This window comes from Conger conger, chromosome 6, assembly GCF_963514075.1.
Source record: "Conger conger chromosome 6, fConCon1.1, whole genome shotgun sequence".
NCBI lineage: Eukaryota > Metazoa > Chordata > Actinopteri > Anguilliformes > Congridae > Conger > Conger conger.
The window spans coordinates 53,209,774-53,229,773 of record NC_083765.1 but is presented as its reverse complement, the minus strand read 5'-3'; the positions used below and the strand labels follow the sequence as shown (position 1 = coordinate 53,229,773).

The 20,000-nt window shown below is 49.3% G+C and overlaps 1 protein-coding gene across 1 annotated transcript in view; it reads left to right on the top strand.

Annotated features, from left to right (window-relative positions):
• The window catches only part of igdcc3 (immunoglobulin superfamily, DCC subclass, member 3), an 84,413-nt gene that overhangs the window by 36,461 nt on the left and 27,952 nt on the right, over positions 1 to 20,000 (top strand). Inside the window, exons 3-5 of the mRNA XM_061246970.1 lie at positions 13,933 to 14,077; positions 15,001 to 15,131; positions 16,160 to 16,297. Of these exons, the coding sequence (XP_061102954.1) occupies positions 13,933 to 14,077; positions 15,001 to 15,131; positions 16,160 to 16,297 (414 nt within the window). The remainder of the gene's footprint in view (positions 1 to 13,932; positions 14,078 to 15,000; positions 15,132 to 16,159; positions 16,298 to 20,000) is intronic.

The window sequence follows — 20,000 nt, the reverse complement described above, 5'->3', positions numbered from 1 at the left end:
CACACACACACACACACACACATACACACACACATATACACACGCACAGACTCACAGGCACACACACACACACACACACACACACACATACACACGCACAGACTCACAGGCACACACACACACACACACACACACACACACATACACACGCACAGACTCACAGGCACACACACACACACACACATACACACGCACAGACTCACAGGCACACACACACACACACACACACACACACACTGGCGCTTCTCAATGCAGCACCACCTCTACCTTTGGCTTCTGGATACAGGGCCTGTGTTCACATTGGGCGAAAACGTGTATTCTCGTCCTTGTGTTTATGAGGGGTGTTAATAATATAATAATCTGTCCCTGTTGTGTGAGGACGCTGATTGTTTACAGTGTTTGGCGAGGTGTTTAGTGTAAAGCGACTAGCAAGGCCAGGTTCTCCGCATGCCTGACGGTTAGATAGTAACCTCTATATAAACAGTGAGAGGCCAACTGAGAACAAAGCCCTCCTTTACAATGGCGCCCAACAAATACAGCAATACAAAGAATGCACAACTATACATACACAAAGAGAGAAAATAAGATACAAACGTACAGGAAAAAAAGCAAGTATATTATAGAATTCAAGTCCTGAATTTTCCTGAAAAACATAATTTACTGTAAAAGAAACCCTGAAACCCTGAATGCTAATCAATGTGTCCAAATTGAGGGTAACCTGTAGCGCAGGAATGGAGGGCCACAGCGTCTGCAGGTATTTCTGCTTTCCTTTCAGTCAGCAGGCAGTTAACAAGGTGTGTGGACTCTTTAGCCAATGAAAGACTTAAATTCATCACTCGTGCTGAAACGCACCGAAAAACCAGAATACACTGCTGCCCTCTGGGCCCGGGGTTTGACCCCCCTGCTGTAGCTCATCCCATTAAGAAGGTGCATAAAAGAAGTGTTCCCCAGTTCAGGTTCAGGGTGCCCGTCTGCCGGCATGACGTAGGGGGCGCCGTCGAGCCCTGCCGCCGGGCAGATTGCGTGCGGTCGCCAGATCAGCGGGTGGAAGGCGGGTGCCAAACTCGCCGGGCGGAGCAGGAAGCCAGATCTCGACAGGGGGGTCTGAGCAGAGGAGTGTAGTTGGCAAGGCCAGCGGAATACCTTTGAGCTTGCCTACCAATCAGATCCACTCTAATCTTATACCATTAGATTACAGTTATTTAGCTGACGCTTTAATCCAAAGTGAATCCTGCCTGGAGCAATGTTGGCTTTAGGGCCTTGCGCAACCTTCAAGTGCAGTTATTACATATAACACACACACAGAGCAAACATGGCATCCACCGTCCTGTAGGTTTTCTCTCTAACCTTAACAAAGGTTTCCATTCTATTTCTCACTTAGTAATTTTTTTAATTTACTACTATTAACAGGGTGGTTTAGTAGGGCACTACACAGGTAATTGTTTTGGATTCGAATACTTTTCTGTGCTCGATTTGACCTTGCCTGGTGCAATTGAGCCAATTAAGAGGACCGGAAGACGGGGTACATTGTAAGTAAATAAAATAATTAATAAAGCAATTAGAAGTAGTTAATGGTCTGGAATCAACGCACACTTACAGCGGCGGCTTCGCCAACGGATGCCCGTGAAAACAGCCAGCTCGCCTCTCGTTCGCTGACAGCTGTTCCAGATGCTGCTGCCTTGAGGGTCTGGGAGAGGTGGGGGTGCGCTGGGTGGGCCGGGCGGATGGGTCAGGGTGGGGGTGTGCTGGGTGGGTAGGGGCAGCAGGTGGCACTGTGGTGGGGGGTCCAGAGGTGGGTGGGGCAGGGTGGGGATGTGCTGGGTGGGTAGGGGCAGCAGGTGGCGCTGTGGTGGGTTTCACTTCGTAAAACAAAATTTTTTGCATTGGGGATACCTCCTAAGAAAGGCGCTGTATGGATAGAGGATTGATCAGCACAGGACAGATGACATCACTGGCTGTGACATAGAGAGGGCTGGGCCTCTGAAATCCAAACCAGAACCAGTGTTTTTTCCCCGATGCGATGCGGGCTAATCCATCACCGAACATCTCCGTGGTCACTTCTGCTGGTCCACAGTCTCCAGTCTCCCTGGGTTGCCAACCGCGGCATTTCGGGGTTACATTTACTCATTGACCGCGGCAGCGCTGGCTTCTGATTGGCCCAGAGCGGAGACGGGCCAATCAGGAGCCAATCAGGGCCAATCAGGAGCGGGCAGATGGTCGACAGGATGAATGTGACGTGGCGTATATCGCGTCTTCATGCTCATTGGAGACAAAAAAATCCTCCTCTCCCCTCTCCTCCCCTCCTCTCCCCTCTCCTCCCCTCCTCTCCCCTCTCCTCCCCTCCTCTCCCCTCCTCTCCTCCTGGAGGACGACAGTGACACATGGCGCTCTTCCCACTGTGACCCCGCTGTCTCTCTGGGGGTCCCCCGGGGGACTCGGGGGGACTCGGGGCCCCCGTGCTCTGAGCGGCGTCTTTTGTGCGCGGGCGGCGCAGCGTGTGATTTACGCCCCGCGTCCCGGTCTCTCCCAACGGCCGTCTCTCCCCAGAGCTCAGCGGAGCGTACCGCAACCCGCCCCGCCCCTATTCAGAGAGAGAGAGGGGTGGGGGGGTCACCGGGGCCACCAGATGTGAGGCTGTCCGTCACTCGGCCACACTCTCTCCCTCTCCCTCTCTCTCTGTCTCTCTCTCTCTCTCTGTACCTCCCTCTCTCTCTCCCTCTCTCCCTCTCTCTCTCCCTCTCTCTCTCCTGACCCGTCTCAAAGCCACGTTCAAGTTCCCCCCCACCAGCCCCCGGGTCAAGGCGAGCGCCTCTCTCCGGTCTCTCGGTCAGTATTTCCTCATGTTTGACCGTTCGGTTTCCGTTAGAGAGGTTTGCTCGAGGGCTCTGTCATTTCCACGGTCTTTGACATAGAGCATCAGGCGGTGCACGGCGGATGAATAACTTTTGCTACGCGATAGATAAATATAGGGCAGTCTGTAGCATAGTGGTTAACCCTCCTATTATGTTTGGGGTCAGTTTGACCACATTTAGTGTTTCACATCTCTTTAAAAAAAAAGGTTTACCTTGTTTCATATTGATACTGTATGATTTTTCAAATTTTATCATTTGTTGGGATTAAATGGTAAAGATGCAAAAGACATACTGCTATGTTAAGTCCTGCGCCAACTTTGAATACAAAGGAGGGTTAATGTATGTGACTGGCATCTGCAAGGTCGCTGGTTCAATCTGCTGCTGTTGGGCCCTTGAGCAAGGCCCTTAACTCCACACTGCTCCAGGGGGGATTGTCCCCTGCTTAGTCTAGTCAACTGTGAGTCGCTTTGGATAAAAGCGTCAGTCAAATAACATCTCACGATTAAAGAGTTTTCGACGGCGCTCTCGCCCCGCGAATGGATTTCCACAGTCGTGCCCTAATGGACTGGAAGTAATGTGGGCCTCCGTCCCGGGGGAGATCTGCCACGCCAACTGTCCATCCACTTTGTTATTCAAAACAGAAGACGGTTTTTATTGCACGCAGAGTACACGCCTTTTAATTTCTCGCTGTGACAAACCGGGGTGGGAGGGTGGGGGGAAAATGAAAAGAGGAAGAAAAAGGTAACAGCGTTTACATTTGAATTTAAATGGAATGCCACCCCCACAGATGTCCCCTTTTAACGTTTTCGCATTTTTCAGACTCCCGCAGAAGAACGGGAGATAAATGGCTCCCCTTTATTGGGGGAATCGTGCTGGTGCTCAGAACAAGGTGAATGACCGACCGCCTCACCTGCAGACGAGAGAGAGGCGCGTTGCCCGTCGGTTGAATTTGAAATGGCTGGTTGTATCACATTCTATTGGCGGTATAATTAGACGCGTGGCCCTGGGCATCTGGATAATGGCCATCCGTACTTTCGCTCCACCAACAATCAGCTCCCGAAATTATTTTCCATTTGGAAGACAAGATAGAATGAAAGGATTGGGAAATCTATTTTCGGGGACATTAGCTGTGCCAACGCGAGGCCCCCCTGAATAAATGACAGCCTTTCTGGAAGGTAGATAGTGGGAGCAGAGACGGGAGGGATGAGAGGGAAAAATTACAATAATAATGATAATAATTAAGTAGAGATGGCTTTGAAGGTGCGAGGGGGGATGGACGTTTGTGGCTGGCTTTGTTGTGGAAGAGAGCTGCAGGAACTCGTGTGTGCTCACGTAAAACACACACATTGACACGCTGCACGTAAAACACACACATTCACACGCTACACGTAAAACACACATTCACACGCTGCACGTAAAACACACACATTCACACGCTGCACGTACAACACACACATTCACACGCTGCACGTAAAACGCACACATTCACATGCTGCACGTAAAACACACATTCACACGCTGCACGTAAAACACACACATTCACATGCTGCACTTAAAACACACACATTCACACGCTACACGTAAAACACACATTCACACGCTGCACGTAAAACACACACATTCACACGCTGCACGTACAACACACACATTCACACGCTGCACGTAAAACGCACACATTCACATGCTGCACGTAAAACACACATTCACACGCTGCACGTAAAACACACACATTCACATGCTGCACTTAAAACACACACATTCACACGCTGCACGTAAAACACACACATTCACACGCTGCACGTAAAACACACACATTCACACGCTGCACGTAAAACACACACATTCACACGCTACACGTAAAGCACACACATTCACACACTGCACGTAAAACACACACATTCACACGCTGCGTGGATATACACACACGTAAAACACACACATTCACACGCTGAGTGGATATACACACACATTCACACGCTGCGTGGATATACACACACATAAAGCACACACATAAAGCACACTGCGTGGACATACACACACATTCACACGCTGCGTGGATATACACACACGTAAAGCACACTAATTCACACGCTGCATGGATATGGATACGCATGTACATACACATGTACACACACATCCATATGTACACACGCATAAACCCGCACACACGCTCACAAACACACACACAGACACAGACATCACAATAGAGGAAACAGCAGACATAGCAGTATGTGTTCTGCTAACTCCAGATTCTGCTCAAATGTAATATTGTGCTTCAGGTTTAGAGATTCATTGTATTTATTACATTTATGTGACGGGCAACCACAAAGGAAGGGTGTGAGTTATGACCCCCTGGAGTCTTAAAAATGCTTTAACCTTTAAATTTTTAAAGATAACGGTGCTTGTGATTTATTTCTCGCTGAATGAAGGCTGGTTGTGCGCAATGAACATCAAACGCATATGTTGGTGCTTCCAAAGCCGTCCTCCTCTCAATCCCTCAACATCTGCCTCTTTCACACTCTCTGCTAGTTCTCACCTTTCCCCCTACTGCCCTTACTCTCTCCCTCCCTCTATCTGTCCTTTTACTCACTTGTATTCTCACACAGTGACTTCCTCCTGTTCTCTCCCTATATCTCCCTTTACCATGTCCCTCTCCTTCTACCTCCCTTCTCTCTAGTCATACTCTTACTCTTACGCGAGGAAAGAGGCCATTAGCTCTTCACAGCCCCGTAGAGCCGTCGGGAATAACCAACCCAGGACGACGTTGGCTCGTCTGAGCCAGAACGCCGGCACGTCCAGGGGGCGACTGCAGAGTAAATGAGGGGGTCTTTTTGCGGGAGTTTGAACGGTTGACACAGGGGGTGGAGGAAGGTTAAGTAGGGATCAAGTGGAGGATTCCAAATTGACAGTGGAACTGAGAAAAAAAGGGTTTCCGGTGTCTTGAAGGCCCGTAACTTTTCAAAAACCGAGCGCATGATGGCGAAAATATGCTCTGCTGCACATTCCAGCTTTCCCAGTTTGACTAGTTTGACAACTGTTGGTCTAGCTGGTCATAAGCTGGTCTATCTTGAGTATGAGCTGGTCAACCAGCTACTACTGGTAGCTTGTCTGAGCTGGTAACTGGTCAGCCTGCAAAACAGCCAGCTGGTCAAACCATGTCAAGTCGGGAGCTGGGCTGAACTGGTCAACTAGCTAAACCATGTTGAGCTGGGAACTGGGCTGAACTGGTCAACGAGCTACCAGCTCTTTCAAAACCTTGCTTGAGCTGTGTTTTTCAGCAGGGTAAACACCTAATGAAGTCGTCACTGAGTGCATTGTGTGTAAATAATAGATGCTCTGGATAAGGGCATCAGCTGAAGGCCTTTACAGACGTTGCTCAGCAGTGTGGAGCCCACTTTGTTTGCGCTGAAGCTACAGAAAGTGTATCTCTGTCATACGGCTCAGCAGACCGTGTTGGTGAATCATGGAGGAGGTGCAACCAGGGATGCTTTCATCTCCATCGAGTCCCAGTTGTTTGAATGCGTTTGATCTTATGTAGATCGAGTCCAAGACACAATTACTGCAAGTACAAAGCCAGCCAGCTTTTTATTTTTTCTTGAAACTTAATTTGAGTTGGCCAAGACTCGCTTTGAGGCTTCCATCCGTCCCTGTGTGATCATCACAGGAAATCGTCTGCAAGCCGGCTTTTACCTTGGTGCCCATGTTATTAAAGAACCTGGGAATGAACCCCGAACCAAGGAACGCCAACAAGATGTCCGCTCTGGAGGCGGAACGGTGGGGCGTTTCAGTCCCCCCCGGGGGATACGGTTGCGGGGCGAAAAACAAGCTTGGTTTTAATTGAGTGAAATGCGGCCATCTTGTTTCTGAGCGCTTGATCTGCTCTGGATGTCTGGGAGCCCAGGGAGGGCTCTGGGGATCCAGTTGCCCGAAGAGGTGGGACATCAGAAGGGGGAAACTGGCACTGTCGGATGTCGGTTTTCCACGATTCGTATGCCGTTTTCTAATTATGAACACTGCTTTTTGAAGTGCTTTAATGAGCACCGAGCTCTTTGGAAGCCAATCATTAAAACAAACAAAAGCCTCTCTCGCTCTCTCTTTCTTTCTATCTCTCGTTCTCGTACATTGTTCAGGTTTGTCTCTTACGTGAAGCCTCCTTTTTCCAACATACTCGTCAAGGCTTCCTCTTGAATGGGATAAAATTTCGACTGCAGCCACAATATAAAAAAAAAACCAAAAACAAAACAGAAAAGCCCTGTTAATTAATTTCAAACGCTATGCAACCTCCCGCTACTTCTCCCTCCCTCCCTCCCTCTCTCTCGCTCTCTCTCTCACTCCCTCGCTCTTTCCCCCTTCCCCCTCTCTGCCCCTCCTGTGCCCTTCTCCCTCCCTCCCTCCCTCTCTCTCTCTCACTCCCTCGCCCTTCCCCCCCCCCTCTGCCCCTCTCGTGCCCTTCTTCCTTCACTCATTTAAATAATCTCTTAATTTCCAGCATCTGTTGTTTCTGAAAGGGCCTCTTTGCAATTAAGATGGCATGCTGAAATGTATGCGAAAGAGAGGAGAGGAGAGGATTGCCCCCCCCCCCCTCCTCTTGCCCGGGCCTGGGGTGGTGTAACAGAACACAGAGAGACACCAGCCTCTTTGTTCTGGGTTGGATTGGAGAGGGGGCATGGAAGGGAGCGCCCAGTTCCACTACAACAGGAAGACCACTTGGAGTGTCTTCTCGCGAAAAAACCCTCTCCATGTCCACTTCATCCAAAAGCGCTATTGTGCCCGCTCGTTAACAACGTCGACTGCGTTCTCTTCCCCCCCCCCCCCCCCCGGTCAAGTGTGTACCAGCCAACGGCCGGGATTCTTGTTTTCAATATAAGCCATAAAGGTGGGCCTCAGCTCCCACCACATCCGCCTAAAATTCATATTCACCACAACGTGCTAATTAGCCCAGTCCCCTAAGAATGGGACCTGATACTCTGAACAAGAGTTGCATTGGCTGGTCCCCGTTTTTCTTAGTAATACCATCTCTGAAACATGAGGCAACCCACCCCTAACAACCAAACCGCCCCTAAAAGAAAGGCCTGTGTCAAGGGTGCCGATGAGGTAGCTGTTTCCACGCTGTTTAAAAACAGTAAGTGCACCCCCTGACACGAAACTTGCCAGTTACTACTGCTGTGCTGTTGCATAATGCAGTGGCGTTAAAAATATCAAACATTAAGGAGCTACTTTGTCACATGAAGAAAGAAAAAAATACCACTTGAGCCTTAACCTCCGCAGGCAATTACGAGCAGCTATGCAGGGGAAGCGTGGGCTTGGGCCACGGGACTGGAGGGAGGCTCAATGTGCTCATTCATACCAGTGGATCTTTGGGAATTTCCATCCGTTGCAACGTAAAAGACTTTCATTATGCCAACAGCAGTGCCCTTTTCAGAGGAAATGGTCGCACGTTTCAATCGCTGCTGGCATCTCTGATGGAAGGTAGTTACTCTGTCTCTCTCTCTCTCTCTCTCTCTCTTTCCCTCTCTCCCTCTCTCCCTATCGCTCTCTATCTCTCTCTCCCCTGCTGTAAGATCAGGTTATGCCAGCTTGACCAGCTCAGTTTTCAAGTCAATCAGCAACCAGCTGTTTTAAAACATAGCTTGAGCTGGTCAAACCATATCAAGCTGGGAGCTGGTCTGAACTGGTCAATCAGCTACCAGCTGTTTCAAAACCGAACTTGAGCAGTTTTTTTCAGCGGGGTCTCTCTCTCTTTCTCTCTCCCTCTCCCCCTCTCTCTCTCTCTCTCTCCCTCTCTCCCTCTCTCCCTCTCTCTCTCTCTCTCTGGTTTGTGGTGCTGGTGTGTGGTTATGGGCGCGGCGGGGCTCGTGGCCCTCAGAGCGGAGCGGTTGGAGAACGGTCTCCAGACGAGTGACGCGCTCGCCCGTGCGCCTCTTCCGATGGCTCCCGTCCTCCGGAGGACGAATGGCCGGAGAGCTGTGTGTCGCACCACCGGGGAGAAGCGCTGACGTGGGGAGCATCAGGTGCGGTCGACGCTCGATTTATCTCCGCCCCGGAGGAATAAAACATCTGCTTCCGCATTAAAAAAAAGAAAAGAAGAAGAAGCCACCTTTGGGGTCGCGTTGGTGAAAAAAAGGTATTCTGCCGGACCTATTTAAAGCTTGCCGAAGGGTGACTCTTTCACGCTGAAATAGCATCATGCATTATTTATAGCCACCGTTTCCATTATGCACGCTTACTATGAGACGAACGCTTTTCTCCCCCCGCGATGCGTGCAGAATGATCTCACAGACACGACTACACCCAAAGGGCGGGGGGGAGGGGGGTTAGAAATAATAACTCTGGAGACACGCGTGGCTAATTCACCTCGCTGCGCTACCGTCGGCTCTGAGGAACGGCCTGTCTCGGCCCGGGCCAACATCGCCTCCGTCATCTCCATGGCCCTCATCTGTGCGGGAGAAATAGATCACCTGCGTTACTGGAGCCCTTGAGCTGTCTGCGAAGACGCGTCGCGGCACGTTCGTATATCGTTTGTATATCGCCACTTTTAGCGAGGTGTTGGGCTAAATCGGCGGCGGCCTCCACCCCCGTACGCCTCTGTAAGCTGTTCTGAGGTGATACGCTCGAGAGTGTTCGACATTCATCAATTTGTGCGCCGTTCCGTTGTGCTGCCGACGTCGTTTCCCCGCGAATAAAGACCCCCCCCCCCCAGGACGCTCCGGGAAACCTAGAAAAGCAGATCCTCGTATCCGATTAAATGAAGACTTTGACCCACTTTGCCGTTTATGGAAACGGACAACCCTGTGGCCGGTGAGAAGGCATTACCTGGTTTGGAATGTACCATTCGCTTAGGACGGTGGGGGTGGGGGGTGAGGCTGCCAGAACTTTCCTCAGTTTCTCCCCGCTCCCGTTGGCTTATTGTCACATTGAGAAGCAGTGGAGTGCAGGCAGCGCTCGTTCTGTGCTCACAAGCGGAGGCTTCGCGGTCCGCTCCCCCACCCCCCTATACCACATAATTAGATAAGCTTAATTTACACTGCAGGGCCGGACTGGGAACAGGCAGTTTATAATAATGTGTGAGTGTTTCCCAACACTTGGCGGAGTGACGCTCTGTGCGGAATAATAAAAACGGACATAAAACCAGGTCTGCTGGGACCGGCAGGGCGAAAGACCGCTGCTGCTGGCACATTAACCTTCCTGTGATCAACCTGCAGTGTGTGTGTGTGTGTGCGTGTGTGTGTGTGTGTGCGTGTGTGTGTGTGTGTGTGTGTGTGCTTGTGAGTGTGTGTGTGTGTGTGTGTGTGTGTGTGCGTGTGTGTGTGTGTGTACGTGTGTGCGTGCATGCTTGTGAATGTGTGTGTCTCTGTGCGTGCTTGTGATTGTATGTGTGTCTGTGTGTGCGTGCATGGGTCTGTGTGTGTGGGTACGTGTATGTATGCACGTCTGTGTGTGTATGTTCACGGATGCGTGCGTTCATGTGTGTGTGTACGCGCACTTGTGTGCATACTTTGATTAAAGCTGGGGTACACATTTGGCATGCGGCTGCAGTCCACATTCACATTCCCTGCTCATGGATTTACGGACCGGCTGCGCCGGGAGGCGTGAACGAGAGAGCGTCGCAGGAGGATGATGAAAGGAGGGAACGGAAAGGAAGGGGGCAGACAGGTGCTCCGTCCTCTGCCCTTATCCTTCCCCGCGCCCTCCGCGTTCTCCGTCACCTGGGCACAAAGGGGCGAGCTCCCTGGGACTGTGGGAGGAACCGTGGCTAATTGCAGGAGCAGGCTAATTGGGACGGGGCTCGCGGTTTATCATAATTGTCGCCGCTGATGAATACGGGCGAGGGGACACGTCTCCGCTGACAGCTCACCTGTACACGCTCCGATCGTTATGTACTCTCACCGAGCACTTTATTTGCTATTTATTCTACTTTTTTTTTTTACTTCTACTGCTGTAGCTTGTCCACTTAAAGTTATGATGCGGTTTTGTGTTCAGAGATGCTCTTCTGCATACCACTGTTGTAATGTGTGCTATTACCTATTATTATTAGCTTTGACCAGTCTGTCACCTTCCTGTCAGCTTTGACCAGTCTGGCCATTCTCCTGTGACGTCAACATTAACTGGAGCTCCTGACCTTTATCTACGTGATTGTATACATTGCACTGCCGCCACAATTGGCTGATTAGATAATCACATGAATAAGTAGGTGTAACAAAGTAAAAATGTTCCTAATAAAGTACTCAGTGAGAGTATATTTATATCTCAATATAATACTTTGTCATGCAGTTTCATCAGCGTGTCAGTGGATATGAAGTTTTCCTTCCCCTTCTATCACATAACGTTTACATATTCCATAAATAAAATTTGTGCAGCAGTCAAAATGAGTAATTGTGTTTTGTCAGCTGAAGTTTGAATTTAAATGAACAACGTTGGTAAACACTGAACTAGAATGTCAGCGGACATTTTGTTGTCAGTCGGTTACTTGCCGTCTGCATTAGACACAAACGCTTGAACGTGAGTTTGCCGTTCCCTGTTCTGACTTTCGAGCGGATAAACATTGCTCCGCCGGAGAAATCTGGTGAATATACCGGCCCCAGAAGCGGTTTTTGTCTTTCTGCTGTTTAAAACAACTTTTTTGCATAACTGTAGCTCAAGCTCCGCTTAAGTAAATGTGTCAGACAGGGGAGAGAAAAGAGGCTGTGACAAGAAGGAGGTTTTTACGCCTTTTTGTTATGCTAAGACTGTTCACAAGTCCTGCTTGGTCCAAGTTAATTACGGTTGACATTTAAATAAGTGCACTTGTCTTGAAGATGGTGGGAGAGCTCAGAAAGAGTCTGGCCTCACACTAGTTGCGTTTGTGTTGGAAGGCCCCCCTTGGTTCACGAGTCACTGACTGCTTTTATTTCTGTGAGAACAGATACACGTTATCCCGCTGAAAGAGGTGCGATTATGTGTTTGTGTGTGTCCCTCTTTTTTGCGTTTCCCTCAGAAAATTGCTTCGCCTTAACTGGTCAAACTGTTTTCAGTCGGTCTGTTTAAGAGTGGTTCTGAATTTAATTTCACGCGTTTGTAGTCAGAGCAACAGAATATTTTCCAGGAACCGTTTTTGCTTTCGCTGCCGTGCACTGCTCGTGATTTTTACATTGGTCACAATGTGTGTAATCCAAACTGACATTAGTGGAAAATGAGTCTTTATGGGGTCCTTTGAAGCTGGGTACACAAGATGGACGCTTTTGATGGCCTGCGTAGTTGAAAGGAGGTACAAACGGCACAGAAACGGTGCAGCGGATTTCTCCGGCCCTCGGAGGGGAGGAGAGGAGGGTGGAGAGGAGGGAAGGAGGAGAGGAGGGTGGAGAGGAGGAGAGGAGGATGGAGAGGAGAGGAGAGGAGGGTGGAGAGGAGAGGAGAAGACGGTGGAGAGAGACTTGCGGCAGCCATGATGGCGGGCTATAGTATGAACGTCAGGGTGAACCTCTGCCACCTGGCCACATCCCTCCTCTGCTGCTTAATCACGGAGAACAATCTGAGCTAATTGGCCCCAGCTCATTCTATCATTTAGGCACTAACCTATTACTTGAATTATGACATATCCGGGAGGGGGATACAATACTCACCCCCCTACCCCTACTCCTCCCCCTCTCCACCCACATCACCCCTTCTCATTTGTACACCACCCATCATTACGCACCATGGTGTGCGATTCTCCGTCAGTCTTTAGTCTGGCTGTGGATGTAGGCTCTCCACGCTGTAAGATCCAGCTTTGCCAGCTTGAACACTGGGCTGGATAAAACAAGCTGGTCGAGCTGGGTACGAGCTGGTCAACGGTCAACCAGCTAGTGCTGCTAATCTGAATGAAAATCTAGCTTGAGCTGTTTTTTTCTGTCTTCCATGGAATGGGGGAGTGTGTTCAACCCCCCCCCCCCCCAAAAAAAAAAAAAGCTCGGGGGCACATATCAACTCAAGCAGCTTGGCATGCAAACTCCCACCTCTACTATGGCGGCAGTGAGGAGAAGCTAGGCTTCCTGCCACCGACATCTCTGACATGCTGATAATTGTTTAATCACATAGCAGTTCCCAGTGATTGTGTTTACACTTGTTACTCGTTGTTACATTTTATTCTCTCCCTCAGGTTGTCCAAACAAGGTGTCTTTATTTCACAAATAAATAGTTTTTCTCTCTTTTTTTTGAAAGAGATCAGAGAATGCTATTTTTTTATTAATTTAGTTTCACACCAGGGATAGGTCTGTTTCTCTGAACACCCACCACCGGGATCATTACTGTTGCAATATTCAGAAAGTTGAACAGTGATAATGACAGTAACAACAACAACAGTGGTAGAAGCTGCAATCACATAATAATAGACATTCAGTTATGTGTTGACATTCTTTGATTCCTTTGGACACCTCTCCATGAGCTACTTCTCTCTGTCTCTCTCTAATTGACTTCCAGCCTGCGGTTGTAAAAGGGTTGTGTGCTATGTAATGGAGAGTTACATATCAATTCAACTTTTATTTTTTTGTTGTTTTTTTGTTTCTCTTTTTTTGTGTGTTATTAATGATTATTTCTTACGAGATGTAACACGCTACTCACATCCATCTGTTAAGGGAGATGTAACGCGCAGGTCACATCCGTCTGTTAAGGGAGATGTAACACGCAGGTCACATCCGTCTGTTAAGGGAGATGTAACGCGCAGGTCACATCCGTCTGTTAAGGGAGATGTAACGCGCAGGTCACATCCGTCTGTTAAGGGAGATGTAATGTGAAGGTCACATCCGTCTGTTAAGGGAGATGTAACACGCAGGTCACATCCGTCTGTTAAGGGAGATGTAATGTGCAGGTCACATCCGTCTGTTAAGGGAGATGTAACACGCAGGTCACATCCGTCTGTTAAGGGAGATGTAATGTGCAGGTCACATCCGTCTGTTAAGGGAGATGTAATGTGCAGGTCACATCCGTCTGTTAAGGGAGATGTAATGCGCAGGTCACATCCGCCCATAAGAGGTAAAGGACATTCAGAACGGGGCGAGTCAGGATGCGATGCTGACACGCTCCCTCTCTCTCTCTCTCTCTCTCTCTCTCCGGTGCGTTTCCGCAGCGATGGCAGAGTTTCACGTGCAGCCCCAGCCGGTGCGGGCGGAGGAGGCCGGGGTGTGCCGCTTCCAGTGCCAGATCCACGGCCTGCCGGAGCCCGTCATCAGCTGGGAGAAAGACGGCCGCCCCGTAGACACCACGGACGAGAGGTAGTGACTGTAATCCAGATGAGTGTTCACACTAGGAATTATATGTAATCCAGCCAATTTTAACACTTTTATGCAGCGGTTGTATAATCCGGCACGATCTTTATATACGATTTATACTGGGATTGTGTACAACCAAGCCCAAACCAAATCTAATCCAACCCAATTTTAACACCTTTATATGGAAATGACATTGAGATTACATATGATCCGACCAGATCTTCACACCTATACAAAAATTCTAGGCAATCCAACCAACATTTTGACTTTTATACAGGGATAATCATCCACTTGAATTCTCAGTTTTATATTGGGATTATATGTAATAATGTGAAACATCTGCACATTTATGATTACTTTATTGTTTATCCAGCCTAATATCCACTCTTTTACGCGTCATTCTTTTTTCCAAATAACCTCTGCCATGAGCACATTCTCCCGTGAACCTGTGCAGCAGTCTCATTGGACAGCATTCATTTCCAATAAAGAAAGCATTGATTGGACAGTTCCTGGCCATAGTTACTGTTGCTACAATGCACTGCACGCCCTCAGATGTTTTCTTCGCATGCAGGGTTTATCTGTTAAATGGTAAATGGTTGGCGTTTATATAGCGCCTTTATCCAAAGCGCTGTACAATTTATGCTTCTCATTCACCCATTCATACACACACTCACACACCAACGGCGATTGGCTGCCATGCAAGGCACCAACCAGCTCGTCAGGAGTATTTAGGGGTTTGGTGTCTTGCTCAGGGACACTTCAACACAGCCCGGGAGGGGGATCGAACCGGCAACCCTCCCACGGCCAGACAACTGCTCTTACTGCCTGAACCATGTCGCCCCCTGTTATGAGAATGCATTTTGAGGAGGCTGTCAGTGGAAAAGCGGGGGCTCTTTGAGTGAGCGTCCCCCCTCCTCCCCCCTCAGGTACACGCTCCTGCCCACGGGGGTTCTCCAGATCACGGGTCTGCGCTCGGAGGACGGCGGCGTGTTCTGCTGCGTGGCGCACAACAGCGCCGGCGTCAAACACAGCGACGAAGCCAGCCTCACCGTCTCAGGTAAGCCAACCGCCAGCCTCACCGTCTCAGGTCAGCCAATCGCCAGCCTCACCGTCTCAGGTCAGCCAACCGCCAGCCTCACCGTCTCAGGTCAGCCAATCGCCAGCCTCACAGTCTCAGGTCAGCCAATCACCAGCCTCACCGTCTCAGGTCAGCCAATCGCCAGCCTCACCGTCTCAGGTCAGCCAACCGCCAGCCTCACCGTCTCAGGTCAGCCAGCCTCCAGCCTCAGTGTCTCAGGTCAGCCAGTCTCAGGTCTCAAGTCAGCTAACCTCAGTGTCTCAGGTCAGCCAGTCTCAGGTCAGTCAGCCTCAGTGTCTCAGGTCTCAGGTCAGTCAGCCTCAGTGTCTCAGGTCAGTCAGCCTCACTGTCTCAGGTCAGCCAGCCTCACTGTCTCAGGTCTCAGGTCAGTCAGTCTCAGGTCTCAGGTCAGCCAGCGACCAGGCTGTAAAATCCAACCCTGAAATGGTCAGCCAGCATGGCCAAGCTGGTCATGAAGCTGGTCTGAGCTGGGAGCTGGTCTGAACTGGTAAAGCAGCTAAACCGTGTCAAGCTGGGAGCTGGTCTGTACTGGTCAACCAGCTACCAGTTGTTTCAAAACCTAGCTCAAGCTGTTTTTTTTCAGCGGTAGGGTGCCATGAGCCAGTTCATCTATTTAGTCAATAAATATCTATCAATATCCACTTTAGATATCTAAAAACAGAGCATGGAGCCAACCTGTAAGCCTTGTAATAGACAGGGAAAGTACTCTGGCATAGCATACATGGTGCATTTCTGACAGACATTTTTTCTGGGGTTTGTTTTGTCCCCCTCCTGAACTGTACCATTTCTCTGTACCTTAAAATGGATTATTAGTAGTCACATTATTTGGATATTAATAGATGAGATCTCTCAGCTTCGATTATGGGTTTAGCTTATCGGTGGTTGCTCTATCCTATCCTGTATTTCTGCCTTCTCGCAAATGAGTTTTGCATTTCTGCATTAATTAATCCTCTCAATCCTCTCTCTCCCCCTCTTTCTACCCCCAGGCTCTCAGCCCTCTGTTTACAAGGAGCCCATGATCCTAGTGGGTCCTGAAAACCTCACGCTCACTGTTCACCAGACCGCCATTTTGGAATGTGTAGCCACTGGATACCCACGCCCAATCGTCTCCTGGAGCAGGCTAGGTGAGAAGTCTACAGTTTATCCAAGATCTTCAAGTTGTGTGCTGAAACTATAGGTTTGTGCCTTTAGGTCTGTGTCTTACCGAAGAGTATAGTACACTTGCGGTAGCATTTAGCCGTTTAGCAGGAGTCCACATTTGGAGCAACGCAGTTTTTTGTTCATACCATCCCTGTGTATATCTATATGGCTGGATATTTACAGGATAGGTTGTCAGGAACCTTGATTAAGGATAATCCAGCAGTATCCCAACTGGCCTGAGTTACAAACCCAATTCCTTGATACTACCCTGGTCTTCCATAAGGCTTCCCAATCCATTAAAGACTGAGAATCTTTGATTTGACCCCCCCCCCCCCCCGTAACACCTTTTTAAATAAATTACAGTGGGTAGTATCCATGCGTGATGTCTCCACGTGGTTATGAACGTCATTTTGCCTTGCCTTGAGTTGCTGCAAAATATTATTGATTCATAAGATGCAATCTTGCATTACATTTTTAAGCTTAAACTATTGACATAAAATGTGTCCATTACTGCTTAGTTCACATACAGTGCATCGCTGTGCTTTTACTAAATACAAAATGCAGTGGCCGATGTTATTTGGCAATTGAGCAGAACCTGACCAGTATCCTTGTTTAAAACTTGAATGTAATGACATTCTGACAAGGGGAATCGTGTGCTTTCAGTCGGTCTGGCTTTAACGAAACCTACAGCTTCTAATTAATTTAATGTACAATTTCTACTCTTTTGTCTTTTTTCATTTTACTTTCCATTTCATCTCTTTTCATTCACTGACTTTAAAAGAATGACCCCACACACAAAGGAAGTGCAAAACACAACCACAAAAGTGAAGAGTACAGTAAGTGCATTGTACTGTAATTGTAATATAGTGAATTAGTGGAGAATATTGCTCATTTATCATTTTGAGTATATTATTTGAAAGGGTGAATTCATATATCCGTAATGGAGCACTCCATTTTTCTTCTCCACACATTTTCACAGTCTCACACACATACACACACACACAAACAAACATGTATTGCATTTTGTTTTGTAAGGTTAAGAATGTATTTATTTCAGTGCGTAAATGTACTTTCCTCAGTAAAAAATGCAATTGGCGCTTTAATATTGCAGGACCAGATGGGCGGAGGGTACCCCTTTATTGCTTGCACAACCCATTGCTTCTCAGATGGTTACAGATTATTGCAGTTGTTGAAAGTCTCTCTACCAGACATTTATCTTGTTGACCTCACTGTAAATTAATGGAACAATAAGTAGTGCCTGGTTACTGCTTCCAGGGAGGCATTACAGTAAATGATGGAGCGTGTGTGCACGTGCTGTATATTTGTGTGTGTGTGTGTGTGTGTGTGTGTGTGGGTGTGGGTGGGCGTGTGGGTGCAGTGTGTGTGTGGGTGTGTCTGTGTGTGCGCAGTGTGTGTGTGTGTGTGTGGGTGTGTGAGTGCAGCGTGTGTGTGTGTGTGTGTGTGTGTGTGTGTGTGTGGGTGGGTGGGTGCAGTGTGTATGTGTGTGTGTGTGTGTGTGTGTGTGTGTCTGTGTGTGCGCAATGTGTGTCTATGTGTGTGTGTGTGGGTGGGTGCAGTGTGTATGTGTGTGTTTGTGTGTGTGCCTGATGGAGTCTGTGTGTGTGTGTGGGTGTGTGTGTGTGTGTGTGTCTGTGTGGGTGTGTGGGTGTGTGTGTCTGTGTGTCTGTGTGTCTGTGTGGGTGTGTGGGTGTGTGTGCTTGTGTGTGTGCCTGATGGAGTCTGTGTGTGTGTGTGTCTGTGTGTGTGTGTGTGTCTGTGTGTGTGTGGGTGTGTGTCTGTGTGTGTGTCTGTGTGTCTGTGTGTGTGTCTGTGTGTCTGTGTGTATGTGTGTCTGTGTGTCTGTGTGTGTGTGTCTGTGTGTGTGTGTGTGGGTGTGTGAGTGCAGCGTGTGTGTGTGTGTGTGTGTGTGGGTGGGTGGGTGGGTGGGTGGGTGCAGTGTGTGTGTGTCTATGTGTGTGTATGTGGGTGGGTGCAGTGTGTATGTGTGTGTCTGTGTGTGTGTGTGTGTGTATGTGTGTGTGGTGCAGCGTGTCTCGGTGTGTGATGATGTTCGTGGCTGTGCGCACACGTCCCCGGTGTTGGTGTGTGTTCATCTCAGAGTGAAGGTAGCACGCTCGTGTTCTGTCAGACGAGGTCGTTTTCCATGATTGACGCTCCTCCTCGCCGACTCGCACCACGCCGGCTGTAAGTGACGTGCGGACGGACGGGCGAAGACTCGGCGTAATGGACGTCCCCCTCCCCTGTCCTCGACGGCCTCTCAGCCTCCGTCACCGCTTAACACCCGCTCTGGGGCGCCGTTATCCCCTCCGACTTTTCATTCAAAATTTTACATCCTGCATCTCAACACCCCCCCCCACCCGCCCGCCTCCTTTTCCGTACGCCGGCACCCCCTACTTCCGTATTTTCCCGTAATCAGATTTAGGATATTGCATTGCACAGTGTTGCTGGAATTAAATGCGAACGTGATGGGATTTCCCGGCATTAGATTACAGGGGCTGGAGCCCGAGGTAATGGGCGTAATGGATGCGCATGGGCCGGCCCTTAATGCGCCCGTTTGCTGTCCGTTACCGCTTCTCCGGGACCCCCGCTCTTAGCCGCCCCCTCTGCACCGGCCGTCTCCCGGCTGCGTCCCTAATCCAGTTAGAGACGAAGCTCTCAGTGCCGCTACACTGAGGGACAGGGTCTGTAGGGGTCAGGTCCCTCTACACTGAGGGACAGGGTCTGTAGGGGGGTCAGGTCCCTCTGCACTGAGGGACAGGGTCTGTAGGGGGGTCAGGTCCCTCTACACTGAGGGACAGGGTCTGTAGGGGGGTCAGATCCCTCTACACTGAGGGACAGGGTCTGTAGGGGTCAGGTCCCTCTACACTGAGGGACAGGGTCTGTAGGGGGGTGGTCCCTCTACACTGAGGGACAGGGTCTGTAGGGGGGTGGTCCAGCACTTAAATTCGGGGAGAGATCAGGTCCCTCTGCATGTAGGTGAAGAGGTAGGGGGCTGGTGGACCGTTGAGAATGTGAGAAGGCTGCACCGTGAGAGTGGCAGAGGGCCGACCGTGCTGGAGGGAGATGCTGCTGGATGTGTGCGCCCATTCCCAGAACAGGGCTCTCATCCTGTCAGCCTCTCAACCCTGCTCCACCACCAGCAGCTCACTGGACCCCAGAGAACTGCACAGGTCTGGCAGCCTCCTCTGCACTGGAAAAATGGCTGTCTTAACAAGCATTTTAGTCTATTAATGAGACTTAAGACCTTTTTCTCTCTCAAATAGAAAATATTAGCTTGTGTTAAATTGCTATTGGCTGTGCAATTTTGTATGCCATTGGCAAATCTTGAAGTGAGTCAAGCGTTAAGATTTTATGCTTTTACTAAGGCTGTCTTTTTGTCTTATTTAGCAAAAGAAGTGAGAGTTTAAATATGTAATTACTTAAAAGATTATTGTACTTTTTTTGGGGGCTTTTGCAGTGCTCATCCTGTCAGGACAGTGAGTCATGAGGCACAGTACATCCTATCCAGCATCTTGTTATAGTTCTGTCTCTCCTCTATCTCTTCCTCTCCTTTATTGATAGGAAGAAATAAGCCGACGCAAATCTTTCTCGTCCTGGAAAAGGTGCTCAAGCGCCTGTTGAATGTCGTTGCCGCGGTTTATTTGTGCCCTAAAAGCTCAGCCCGTG